The 13303-nt window shown below is 41.1% G+C and overlaps 1 protein-coding gene across 1 annotated transcript in view; it reads left to right on the top strand.

Annotated features, from left to right (window-relative positions):
• Window positions 1-287: 287 nt before the first annotated feature.
• The window catches only part of LOC142095424 (myosin-1-like), a 32114-nt gene continuing 19098 nt past the window's right edge, over window positions 288-13303 (top strand). Inside the window, exons 1-14 of the mRNA XM_075178369.1 lie at window positions 288-491; window positions 2788-2931; window positions 5599-5755; window positions 6017-6044; window positions 7385-7505; window positions 8073-8165; window positions 9062-9125; window positions 9398-9496; window positions 10270-10373; window positions 11100-11238; window positions 11585-11703; window positions 11794-11943; window positions 12036-12206; window positions 12777-13086. Coding sequence (XP_075034470.1) covers window positions 288-491; window positions 2788-2931; window positions 5599-5755; window positions 6017-6044; window positions 7385-7505; window positions 8073-8165; window positions 9062-9125; window positions 9398-9496; window positions 10270-10373; window positions 11100-11238; window positions 11585-11703; window positions 11794-11943; window positions 12036-12206; window positions 12777-13086 — 1903 coding nt within the window. The remainder of the gene's footprint in view (window positions 492-2787; window positions 2932-5598; window positions 5756-6016; window positions 6045-7384; window positions 7506-8072; window positions 8166-9061; window positions 9126-9397; window positions 9497-10269; window positions 10374-11099; window positions 11239-11584; window positions 11704-11793; window positions 11944-12035; window positions 12207-12776; window positions 13087-13303) is intronic.

The raw sequence follows: 13303 nt of genomic DNA on the forward strand, positions 1-13303 counted from the left end.
GCCCGGGGGGCACACGCCACACAGGCGGCCGGATCACATGACACGTGACGCGGCTGCATCACATTTATATTACTTCCGGGGGGTGGCCGGCCCTAACAGCCGTGATAGTGAGCGGCCCGGGGGCCCGATGCCCCCCTCCCCCCCGGCCCAGCCCGCCCCTGAATGTGACACAGCTTCATAATGGATTATCAGGGTGTATTTCACAAATATGAGTTTATTCGCTTATTTTCAGCATTGATATACTGTACTGAACAAACTTATCTAATTTTTCTAGAAAACTTACAGCCATGAGTGGAGATCGTGACATGTTAGCCTTTGGGGAGGCTGCACAGTACCTGCGCAAGTCTGAGAAAGAGCGTATCGAGGACCAAAATCAGCCTTTTGATGCCAAAACCTTTGTGTACGTCACTGACACTAAAGAGCTGTACGTGAAGGGAGTTATTCAGAGCAGAGACGGGAAAAACGCCACTGTGCAAACTGACAGCAAAAGTGTAAGTTTGATTTGTCCTCTATTCTTCGGAGAACTAGTACAGGCGGCCATCTTGTTGTAGATAATTCTGTATTTTAACTAGTCAAACAGACCATGAAATGTATTCCACCTATGCCATCATTAGGGCTCCCATCATTTTGAAATTGAAAAAATCAGAACACTAATGTGACCCAAGGGTTACTTAGCCAATAAAATCTCCCTCTCATATTTCCTTGTATTATTATTATCTTAGATTTGTAAGGTGCCACAGTGCTCCGCAGCGCCGTACAGTAGGGAAACAGAACATACATAGAACAGGGAGATACGAAGTAGACAAAATAAATGCAGACATGAGCCAGCTTACATTCTAAGTGGGCGAGGGCACAGCTGAAACCAGAGGAGTGAGTGTGGCTCAGAGTGGGGAATGGGACAGTTGTGAGAGTGTAATAATGTGGGTAATGTCATCAGGGATAAGTTAAGCTCTAAAACAGAGATGGGTTTTTTAGAGAGCATCTAAAGATTTGAAGGCAGTGGGATAGTCTGATTAGGCACAGTGGGTAATTCCATAAGATTTGAGAGGTATAAAGGGGTGGTGTTGTTGAGGGCTTTGTAAGTAAGGGTGAGTAATTTGAAATTGATTCTGGAGGACACAGGGAGCCATTGTAGGGATATGGAGAGTGGTGCAGCAGATGTGGAGCGGTGAGAGAGGAAGATCAGTGTTGCAGCAGCATTTAGGATGGACTCAGGGCCGGATTAATGGAATGGAGGCCCCTGGGCTAAGTGGGCCCCCATTCCTCCGTGAGGCCCCCCCGTTAGCCGACCTCTGCCCCCCCCCTGTTAGCCGCCTGCCCCCCCCCCAAGCGCTTACCTTCTCCTGTCACTGCAGTCCTCCTTCCGCGGTGCGCTGTAAGCTCCTTACTGACACTCTCACGAGATCTCCTCAGTAAGGAGATTACTGAGCGCTGGAGAAGGAGGACTGTAGTGACAGAGCTCAGCAGCATTGATCGGGCTGGGGGTGCCCCCGCCCCCGGCCTGATCAATAATGCTGCTGAGCTCTGTCAAGGGCCCCCTGGATGCCCGAGGCCCCTGGGCTGTAGCCCAGTTAGACCTCGGGTTAATCCGGCCCTGGATGGACTGAAGTGTGGATTATTGGTTGGCAGGAATGCCAAATAACAGGAGGTTGCAATAGTCAAGTTGGGAAATTATGAGAGAATGGGTAAGGGTTTGGGTAGTATGTTAGGTAAGAAAAGGGCATATTCTGGCTATGTTTCCAAAGTGGAGTCAACAGGACTGGGAGAGAGCCTGGATATGAGGAATAAACCAAAGGACATCATCAAGTGTGATACTAAGGCAATGGGCTTATAGATCCCAAATAAGGCATAACATTTCTAGGAATCTATTTTCTGCTATACTGTTAATCTAGTTGCATCTAAAGTCTTAATTATGGGAAAATAAACATTGTGAATTACATTTAGGTGGAAAATGCAGATTGTCCTGCGAAAACTGGGATCTATGGGAGAATAAGCCCGACACCATTTGTGTCTACTTGTGTACTATTTCATCCCATTGTATTGTATTTATATTGTCCTTAAAAATGTTATTTGTGCAGTATGTGCAAATTTCACTACATAAATAGTTTTTTTGCTATTACTTCCTTCTGTGAATTTTAGCCATTAGTCAAAGTTGTTTAATTTAATTTCTATGGAATATGGCACAACTCCTGATAACAGATCTGTATTGTATTCTCTTACAATAACCAACTCTGGCTGATTATATAAATATAATATAAAAACATTGCTAAAAAAAACAGACGGAAACTAGAAATAAAAGGCAATGTATTTAATTAAATCTACAAGCCAATACAACCAAAAGTCACTTGGAGGTGGATTGCCCCCTTTTCAAACACATTAGTTGTTATAGATCAATACATAATTAAGAATTGTCACAGTTATTATTATAATTATCGTTAGTTTGTAAGGTGCCACAGTGTAGGGCCGCAGTGTCTAGGATGGATTGAAGCTGGAATATATGGCTGAGGGGAATGCCAAATGGGAGGAGTTTGCAATACTTGAGGAGGGAGATGATGAGAAAATGGATAAGAGCTTTTGTTGCATTCTGGGTAAGAAAAGGGCATATTCTAGCAAAATATCAGAGGGAGAGGGGACAGTACCGAGAGAGAGACTGAATGAGAGTAATACAACAGAGGGCAATGCCTGGAATATTACCTGCTGCATCCGTAAGCTTAAATTAAATTATTTTACAGTACATATGTTTCATTTTTCTAACCTAAATACACATCTCATAATATTTATTTCCAGGTTGTCACTGTGAAGGAAGATGACATTTATCCGAGAAACCCGCCTAAGTTCGATAAGATTGAAGACATGGTTTTACTTACCCACCTTAATGAGCCATCCGTCCTGTTCAACCTCAAGGAGCGTTATGCAGCTTGGATGATCTATGTAAGGCACTTGTCTGATGCAAACTGGTTTTGTTACTTATTAGGATTATTTACAGAAAAAAAATGATCGGATACAACGATGTTGCATCCTTCTGCGCAGTTCTTAGCTCCACCCCCTTCTGTGTAACAGCCAACTATAGTACAGTATAGGAGGGCAGGGGCGCACGTAGGATTTGTGAGGGGGGGTTTCCTCCGCCCCCGGGGAAAAAAAAATCCTAGAGACGCGCGGCAGCTCCGTTTCAGCTGCACTGTAGTATACAGCAGCCGCGGCGCTGTCAAAGAAGCGTCCGCGGTGGTGCTGTATACAATACAGCACCGCCGCGGACGCTTCTTAGACAGCGCCGCGGCTGCTGTATACTACAGTGCCGACATGTAGGGCACTTTTTAGCGGAGGGGGGGGGGGTTTCTGGAGACCCAGAAACCCCCCCTGCGTGCGCCATTGGAGGGGATGGCACTGACAATGCATCTTAGACATGGTGTCAAGGGGCACATTTTAGCTAGAGCTAGTGAAACATACAGTGGGAGCGACAGCAATTCAAATTAAACATTTGACTAATTTCAAACTGTTCTCTTTTTCACTTTCGACCACCTTCATTCCATCGTATTACTCATTTCCACCAAATTAAACGGTTTTCCTCATTCATCTACTCACTCTCCTCTCTAATGTCACATGTGACTTACTGTATTGTTGTCATGTACAGTGTCGGACTGGGGCATGAAGGGCCCACCGGGGGACTGCAACGCTAGGGACCCACCAGAGGGGGTGTGGCCAGCCATCATAGAGGCATGGCCAGACACTAGTGGGGGAGTGGCCAGCCCACGAAGGACAGCTAGCACCATAGTGTAGTATATAAATAATGTAGTTTGTATATAAAGAGTACACAGAGTTTACCTGCCCCTTAGATTGGCAGAACAGTCACCAAAAATCGGGATTGTCCCACTAGTCCAGACTTGGCTAACCTGTGGCACTCCAGGTGTTGTACTTTCACAAGCCCCAGCATGCTTTGCCAATATATAGCAGCTTATTGCCGGAAGGGTATGCTGGGACTTGTAGTTTCACAACACCTGGAGTGCCACAGGTTAGCCAAGCCTGCACTAGAATCAGAACATTTGACACACTGTCCTGCCTGTTCTTGTCACTTTTACCATCTGTGGCTGCTGGTTTCTTTAGTTGCGGCTTGTCTGGATCCTGGAATGTTGAGGGCCCTATTTGGAAAAAATAATGGGTACATTTAGAAAATTCCAACCAGCCTCGCCATTAAATAAATAGGACCCACAATTAATACTTAGGCCTTCCTCCGGACCCAACATTAAATTAATAGTATTCTCATTTAATAAATAAACCTGATACCTTCCCTCCAAACAGCCCCAGCAATAAATTAATAGCATTTACATTTAATACATCCATTTCCCACAACCATTCCCAGCATTAATTAATATTCACATTTAATAGATAGCCCTCCTCCCCACACTCAGCCCCACATTCAATTATAGACCCAAAACACCTCAGCATTAAATTAAAGGTCCCATCACCCCCTCCCTATAGTATTTTCTGTGCAGCCCCCATCACTATAGTTTAGCACAGGCAGCCCCCCCTCACTATAGTTTAGCATAGGCAGCCCCCCTCCCTATAGTTTAGCATAGGCAGCCCCCCTCCCTATAGTTTAGCATAGGCAGCCCCCCTCCCTATAGCTTAGTGTAGAACGGCAGCCCACCTATAGTTTAGTATAGTCAGTCCCCCTATGTCACACAGTAGTGCCCCCAAACAATATTATGCCACACAGTAGTGCCCCCAAACAATATTATGCCACACAGGAGTGCCCCCAAACAATATTATGCCACACAGGAGTGCCCCCAATGTTATCCTACACAGTAGTGCCATGTTATGTCACACAGTAGTACCAAAAATTCACAAATGCCACACTATAGTGTCCCCAATTCATATTATACCTGCAATAGTGCCACCCAATTTATATATATATATATATATATATATATATTTTTTTTTTATATATATATATATATATATATATATATATATATATGACACACACATATATATATATATATATATATATATATATATACAATGATAGCACAAAAAATATATGCGAGTGGCTGAAAGCTGCTTACCCATATGTTGATTGTAGCAGCCTCTCTGCTCCTTGATGCTCCCGGCAGCCTCTCAGGCACCCATCAGGCAATCAGCTGACAGGGGGAGGGGAGGGGGCGGGCCACATGATCGCAGCTGCGATCACATTTGAAGCAACGGGACGCGGGAGAGGACAGCGGGCTCCTTAGTGGGGACAACGGTTCCCCAGGGGAAGCTCCTCCCACTTTTAAAAGGGGGTATGGCCGTGAGGCAGCGGGGTCCACCGGTGATTTTTCCGGTATCCCGGTGGGCCAGTCATGTACCTTCTCTGCCTATTGTAAGACAATCACCTGAGATACATAATTACATTCTCTTTATCTGCCCCATGATACTGAAATATTTTTGAAATAAGGAAAAGGAATTTTAGTTAGGGAAGCGTCATAACCTGCTCTATAAGGACAACTGGGTGGCTTTCTTCTCCTTATTGTCTTCATTGCTCCAGAATTCTCAGACCATGGATAATATGGAGAGAGAGCTTATATACTGACTTAATACCTCTCTTATGTTTTCTTCTAGACATACTCAGGTTTATTTTGTGTTACTGTGAACCCGTACAAGTGGCTGCCCGTGTACAACCCTGAGGTGGTCAATGGCTACAGAGGCAAGAAACGCATGGAGGCCCCTCCACACATCTTCTCCATCTCTGATAACGCCTATCAGTCCATGTTAACTGGTAAGATTAAAATGCTGTCAATAAGCAAATTAAAACACTCTGGTTGGTTTACGGCTTCCTAAGAAACAAGCTATAATTAAACTTCAACAAGAAAACTATACTGATGTAAGAAAGTTCAACCAGTTATAATTTCTTTCCCAGCTCACTAAAGAGAACATAACTGGTCTTTATTGAGAGCTACAAGTATGAGGCAGCACATGAATGACGAATGCATAGGACAGGCTATGATAACCATAAATAATTTTTTTGATTTGCTTTCAGATCGAGAGAACCAATCTATACTCATTACGTAAGTTCATTATTATCGTCTTTACATACGTTGCTGATGGTTTTATGCATGTATTAGGCCTATGAACAAAATCCCTACCTGGTAGACCAGAATAATCAAGTGAATATTTGCGAACCTTAATTTTAATATAAAGCACGAACAGCCTAACTCAACATACAAATGATATGGCATCCAAGTGGAAATTGTGTTAATTAAGTGATATCATGATACCAATAAACATAAGGGACGGCATATGAGCTGGTGATTTCGAAGTCACAGATTCTGTAAAATCTGGAGGTGAAACCTCTATCAAAGGTCATCAGAAATCTCATGGAACGATTACAGGCCAGGTGACTGGAGACCTTCATTTAGAGGCCAGGTGGAGCTATATGTTGCAGTAAAGGATATGCTTCGTCCACTAACCCATAATTCCAACAATGACAAGCAAAGAGACTGTATCATATTATAGTAATAGCTCTGAGAACTTCCACCAGACCTTTCTGAAGCTCAGAAAGGACGAGGAGCAGAGCAAATACCTCTTTGGCAGTGCCTTGTGCCTCAATTTTATCAGGTGCCCCTAGATTTGCCTACAGCACATGAGCTTGCTGAGCAGAATGCGGGTGCTTGCAAAGAAGAACTTTGCACAGTCCATGAAAGTAGTTGGGTAAAGTGAATCTTTGTTTGCCAAGTGGGGAGTACATGGTCCTGTTCAGCTCGTTTTGAGGAGCAGTGCAAAAATGAGATTTAATCTTGTGGAGTTTGATTATTGATATATTAAAGGTTTGAAGAGGAGAGCACTACCATGTCCACTCTACAAAAGGACTTCAGTTTTGCACCAGCTCCGAGCTGAGCAGGATCACAGTGCGCTTAAATGAGGTCCTAAGATATACACTATTGAGACATTTCTGAGCTTGCTTTTCAATGCACAATTGCAAATGTGGTCAACCTGTGACACTACAAACCCCAGCATGCTTTCCCAGTTGATAGCTACCTGATAGTTGACAGGATTAGCTGGGACCTGTAGTTTCACAACACATGGAGAACCACAGGTTGTTTAGGCCCACACAATTATCTTTTTATGCTCGTTTTAGATTATTGGATCTAAAAGTTTTGTTGTGGTTTTTAGGCTACTAATGGGTAAATTTACTAAACTGCGGGTTTGAAAAAGTGGAGATATTGCCTATAGTAACCAGTCAGATTCTAGCTGTCATTTTGTAGAATGTACTAAATAAATGATAGCTAGAATCTGATTGGTTGCTATAGGCAACATCTCCACATTTTCAGACCAGCAGTTTAGTAAATATACCCCTAAGACTGTTTGGTAAAACTGTTAAACTGATTAAGCTTATTTTATATTTTAGCGGAGAATCTGGTGCTGGAAAAACCGTGAACACGAAACGTGTAATCCAGTATTTTGCAACAATTGCAGCTGCTGGGGATTCTGGAAAGAAAAAAGAAACCGTCTTAGTGAACAAGATGCAGGTGAGATCTCTGTGCACAGCCAAGCACCGTTCTTGTTTTCTACGTTTCAGGACTGCAGCATAATACAGATTTATGTGAGAGCAAAATTAGCAGTAGGGGCAGGGCCGGATTAAGTGAAGGGAGCCCCCCGGGCTAAGGGTACTTTGAGGCCCCCCATATGACTCAGTCTCACTCTCACGAGATCTCCTCGGTAAGGAGATTACTGCACGCCACGTAAGTACTACAGTGACTGCAGGCAGCGAACAGCATAACATTTGCTGATAGCTGCCTGCCATTCTCCTTGAACAGGTGACAATCGGAGCCAAGGACGGGGACGCCCCTGACCCAATGAGTGCCGGCAGGCCCCCCAGATGCCCGTGGCCCCTGGGCTGTAGCCCCTTTAGCCCTATTGTTAATCCGGCTCTGTGTAGGGGACAAACACATTACAGTACCAGGATAGGTTGTACTAGCTTAGGTGGGAAAAGTCAAGGAGCTGTTGAGAAGGAACATTATGTTAAAAATGTATTTCCTTTCTTTTTGAAGATCAATTGACTAAGGTATAGCAACTAATCCATTGTTTTATTTTAGGGAACTCTGGAGGATCAAATTATCCAGGCTAACCCTCTGCTGGAGGCTTTCGGTAACGCCAAAACTGTGAGGAATGACAACTCGTCCCGTTTTGTAAGTTGATACTTTGGACAATTTAAAACTCATCAGTTCCGTCTAGTCAACAATTCAAACAGTAATCCAATATTCTAAAAAAGACCTTCAATTATCTGTGAGGAGTTTGTATGTTCTCCCCGTGTTTGTGCGGGTTTCCTCCTGGTGCTCTGGTTTCCTCCCACCTCCCAGAAAACATACTGGTAGGTTAATTGGCTGCTAACAAATTGACCCTAGTCTGTGTGTGTTTGTGTGTGTGTGTGTCTGTCTGTGTATGTGTTAGGGAATTTAGACTGTAAGCCCCAATGGGGCAGGGACTGATGTGAGTGAGTTCTCTGTACAGCGCTGCGGAATTAGTGGCGCTATATAAACAAATGGTGATGATGATAATAACAATGGGAGAAAATGTGACATTTGTAAATCTGTTAACTACCACTTTGTGCATATGCCACATTTTTACACCCTTTAATAAACATCTGTTATCATTACCTATGTGCACTGATAGTCATTTGGCGCCAAGAGTTATTTTATATAATTTGCAGATCAGAGTTTATGTATTAACTGAGAACTCCACCCAAACGAACCTTACCAAATTTAGTGTTATTCATGTAAGCTCCAATGGGGCGGTGACTGACGTGAGTTCTCTGTACAGCGCTGTGGAATTAGTGGCTTTGTATAAATAGCTGCAGATGATGATGATAATCCTGACAACCCCCCATGCCTTGTGTATAAAAGAGAAGCAAACAAACAAACAAAAAATAACATAAAACAAAATCAATAAAGTGCTATGATAGTAAAGAGAATCATTGTCTACCTAACAATTGTATGGAATATGGAATATGTACGGAACATGCTATTAATTTTCAATGACTGTATATTGTGCAGAATTGTACTAATCTATAGCTTAAACCCCTCAGGGTAAATTCATCCGAATCCATTTTGGAACCACAGGAAAACTGTCATCAGCGGATATTGAAACATGTAAGTGACATAAATTATTATATGAAGATAGGGTTTTTTTTATGAACTGGTAGACATGTATATTTATATATATTTTTCCCCCAAAAATACTTTTAAATATATATTAGCACAAGTTACATTTTAGGATTAGAAACAAAATACAATTCATATTATCTCTCACACAATATGGATATGCTGTATTTCATGTATACAAAATGTAATTTTATTAAGTAATTAATGTTGATGGGTTTGTACTTTATAATAAACTAATTGCTACATGCATTTTGTTGCAGATTTGCTGGAAAAGTCTAGAGTAACCTTTCAACTTCAGAACGAGCGAAGCTACCATATATTTTATCAAATTCAGTCCAATAAAAAGCCGGATATTGTTGGTAAGTTGGGGCATTAATGTTTTAATTCACCCTGGTGTTATTGCTTATTTTCTAAGACGTTCATGAAACTGCAAACATACTTAATATATATATATATATATATATATATATATATATATATATATATATGTATTAAGTATGTATGTAGTTTCATTATATATATAGTGACAAAGTCACTGGGAAAGTACTGAATGGCAGAAGTATGTGTCCCAGGCTTTCTGTTTTTGGTACATTAAAAACTTCAGGAAAAGCTTCACAAAGTTTGCTTCTTAGCTGTAGGAAAAAGTTGAAAGGGTCCCTGGGGTTATGAATGGAGAGAAGGAGCGGGTTCCATTCATCAGTCCCATTCCAGGTCTTCTGGGCCTCCATCATTAGTGCAGGCTGATTTGCAACTCACACCTATGTGTGGGTGTTTAAAAAGCCGTCAGGCTGAACATGCAGTCTCTCTGACCTGGGGAGGAGGTTGGATACCTCCTGAGAGACTCTACAAATAGTGAGCAATTGCCTCTATATTTTTTATGTGTGCTGGAAGTTCAGGCAAGGTGCTTACTTTGACATTTTCATTATTTTTCTCTGTTTAATAAAATTGTCTGAGGCCACTTGTATGGGAAACCCTGGACTTGTGTGACTATATATATATATATATATATATATATATATATATATATATATATATATATAAATATATATATATATATATATATATATACTTTATATATACTTTCATGAAAGAGGTTCACTGTACTGTAAGTAATGCTGATCTGTTTTTCCAGAAATGCTGCTGATTACAACCAATCCATATGATTATCATTACACCAGCCTGGGGGAGATCTCTGTACAAAGTATAGATGATGAAGCAGAGCTTATGGCCACTGATGTAAGTGTACAGGAACACGCTCTGTGTGCTGCTATATTCTACAGTTTTCCTGTGGATTCTTTTAATATTTTAAAAAGAATAGGTAAATTATTTTCAGGATACTCCAGTCAATACTAGATAGAACAACTCTATTCTTCTTATTATTATTATCATTTATGTATAAGGCACCACAAAAGTCAGCTGAGCCGTAGAACAAAACAACAAGGAATTACGTAATACAGAGCAGGGAATGGCGCAAGCTGGAGGCAGAAGCCTGTGCGCAGGAACAGAGGCACAGCGTACAAAGATGCAGTAAGAAGAAACATATAGATCTGACAGAAGGAGACTGACGGGGATGTACAGGTAGACAGGGTAAGGGTTGGCAGGAAAACAGGAAGATAGAGGCAGTGAGAGCTTACAATCTAAAGGCGAGAGTCTGATACAAAAGAAAGTAACTCGGAGTGGATGAGTAGGTGTGGGGAGCAGGGCAGTGTAAGTGTAATTTATTACTATTCTATGCACACTATTAGACAGCAACAAACATGAACAACTGGTGATCACTGGTATTACCTAGTTGCCAATTTGTCATTTTAATTTAAATTTAAACACAAATAATAGTTGAAGTAATATAACATTCGAGGTTTCCTGTTGAGAACTGAATGTCACTTCTGGGAGAAGGTCCCACTTCCCGGTGGTGCACTCCGGGTTTAGAGCTGTGGCTAAATCCAATTTTTCTTGTCATCTCAGGAAGCTATAGACATCCTAGGCTTTAATCAGGAGGAGAAGATGGGGATCTACAAGCTGACAGGTGCAGTAATGCACTATGGTAATATGAAGTTCAAGCAGAAGCCACGTGAGGATCAGGCTGAGCCCGATGGCACAGAAGGTGAGAAAGATATTTGGTGGAATAATTCCATTCATGGTAGGTGCAGTTGCTGAGGTTAAGGGTCTTTGGAGAAGTGACAGTTAACAAGAAGCTCTTCATTTTATTCTAGAATTCCCCTCAGATATTTGAATTAGTCATGATTAGATCAAAAGCACGATGCACATCAGAAAATCTATGTCCGAGTCCAGAGCTACTGTTTGGCTTTGTGTTGATCAAAATAAATCACTTTTACTGGCCTAATGGGCAGTAAGTGATCTCACTTCCTCTTCCCTTGTTGACGTGGCCAATCAAGAGTGTTATCAGTTAGCTGCTGCCTTTGTGTGAGTTCTTATTTTTATCTTTCCAGATGCAGATAAAGTGTCTTATTTGATGGGCCTCAATTCATCTGATCTAGTGAAAGCTCTTTGTAATCCAAGGGTAAAAGTTGGAAATGAGTTTGTTACAAAAAGCCAGAATGTACAGCAGGTGAGATTGGTAGTTTATTGTTTATCTTTCTATAGAGTTTTTCTAAAGCTACTGAAGTCTTTTGCTAATATGGTAAAATTTATATTCCAGGTGTATAACTCAACGGGTGCCATGTCCAGATCTGTTTATGAAAAGTTGTTTTTATGGATGGTGACTCGTATCAACCAGCAGCTTGATACCAAGCAGTCTCGCCAATACTTCATTGGTGTCTTGGATATTGCTGGATTTGAGATCTTTGATGTAAGTTGTACTTTATGGCCTGGGTGTACATTTATATTTATTATTTTGCCATTGTGATTAACTTTTGGTTTTGCTTACCTTTAAATGTTCAGTTCAACACTTTTGAACAACTTTGTATCAACTTCACCAACGAGAAACTACAACAGTTCTTCAACCATCACATGTTTGTGCTGGAACAAGAGGAGTATAAGAAGGAAGGAATCGAGTGGGAGTTCATCGACTTCGGCATGGACTTGGCTGCCTGCATCCAGCTTATTGAGAAGGTATTTATTGTCACAATATTATCATAGCGACTACCAATGTGATATGAAGATGAGAAAAAGGAAAGGGCGGAAAGATTGTTCTCAACATTCCGTTCAGAAAATGGGGTTATTAGAATGCCATTGTAGAACATGTTACAGGTAATTTGGCCTGGTTAACATGAACTAATATTGTTTATATATGAGCAATTTCCAAATATTGTAGCTCTTAATCAGGTAGTTCAAAGCACAAATACAACTGGTATCCAAATAAGGTAATCTTAATTTATTTTGAAGGGAATACATTAACTTTACTTCAGGTGAACACTGACAGGAGTACATTGCCAACAAATATGATTGAAGATAGAAAGATTACATTTGAACCCTGCTATCTAGAAATTAAAAAAGTCGTTAATTTAATTGGATGGATTGAAATGTGTATTTGAGATACTCAAAACCCTCTCCCAACAAACTACAGCAAAACACTATATGATGCCTCAATTGTCAGGTTGAATACTCAGAGTCATATCGTTTCTTTTAACATAAGTCAATTTTGTTGAATTACTTTTATCACATGTATCTGTATTCTGGCAGCCAATGGGAATTTTTTCAATCCTTGAAGAGGAGTGCATGTTTCCAAAAGCCTCCGATACCACCTTTAAGAACAAGCTCTATGATCAACACCTTGGAAAATCGCCGAATTTCCAGAAGCCTAAACCAGGCAAAGGAAAGAGCGAAGCTCACTTTTCACTGGTCCATTATGCTGGTACTGTGGATTATAATGTCACTGGATGGCTGGAGAAAAATAAGGACCCACTTAATGAGACCGTGGTTGGACTGTACCAAAAATCATCTGTCAAACTTCTCGCCACGCTCTATTCTACTTTCTCTACTACAGAAGCAGGTACATTTTACTTTAATGCTTCCTATAGTTAATTCCCCTCCTAAGATCCTTGGAACATTATGTTCTCTAATACATGGTATAAAAAATTGATGTCTCATGGAAGCATTTTTAGGTTTACTAAAATATAATTTTGTGCAAAAGCAATGAGTGTTGTGCGCAGATATGTGCATCAAAAAGAATACTAGCTAGATTCTCCCATATCTAAACCCAGAGGATT

The sequence above is a fragment of the Mixophyes fleayi genome, chromosome 6, assembly GCF_038048845.1.
Source record: "Mixophyes fleayi isolate aMixFle1 chromosome 6, aMixFle1.hap1, whole genome shotgun sequence".
NCBI classification, from domain to species: domain Eukaryota; kingdom Metazoa; phylum Chordata; class Amphibia; order Anura; family Limnodynastidae; genus Mixophyes; species Mixophyes fleayi.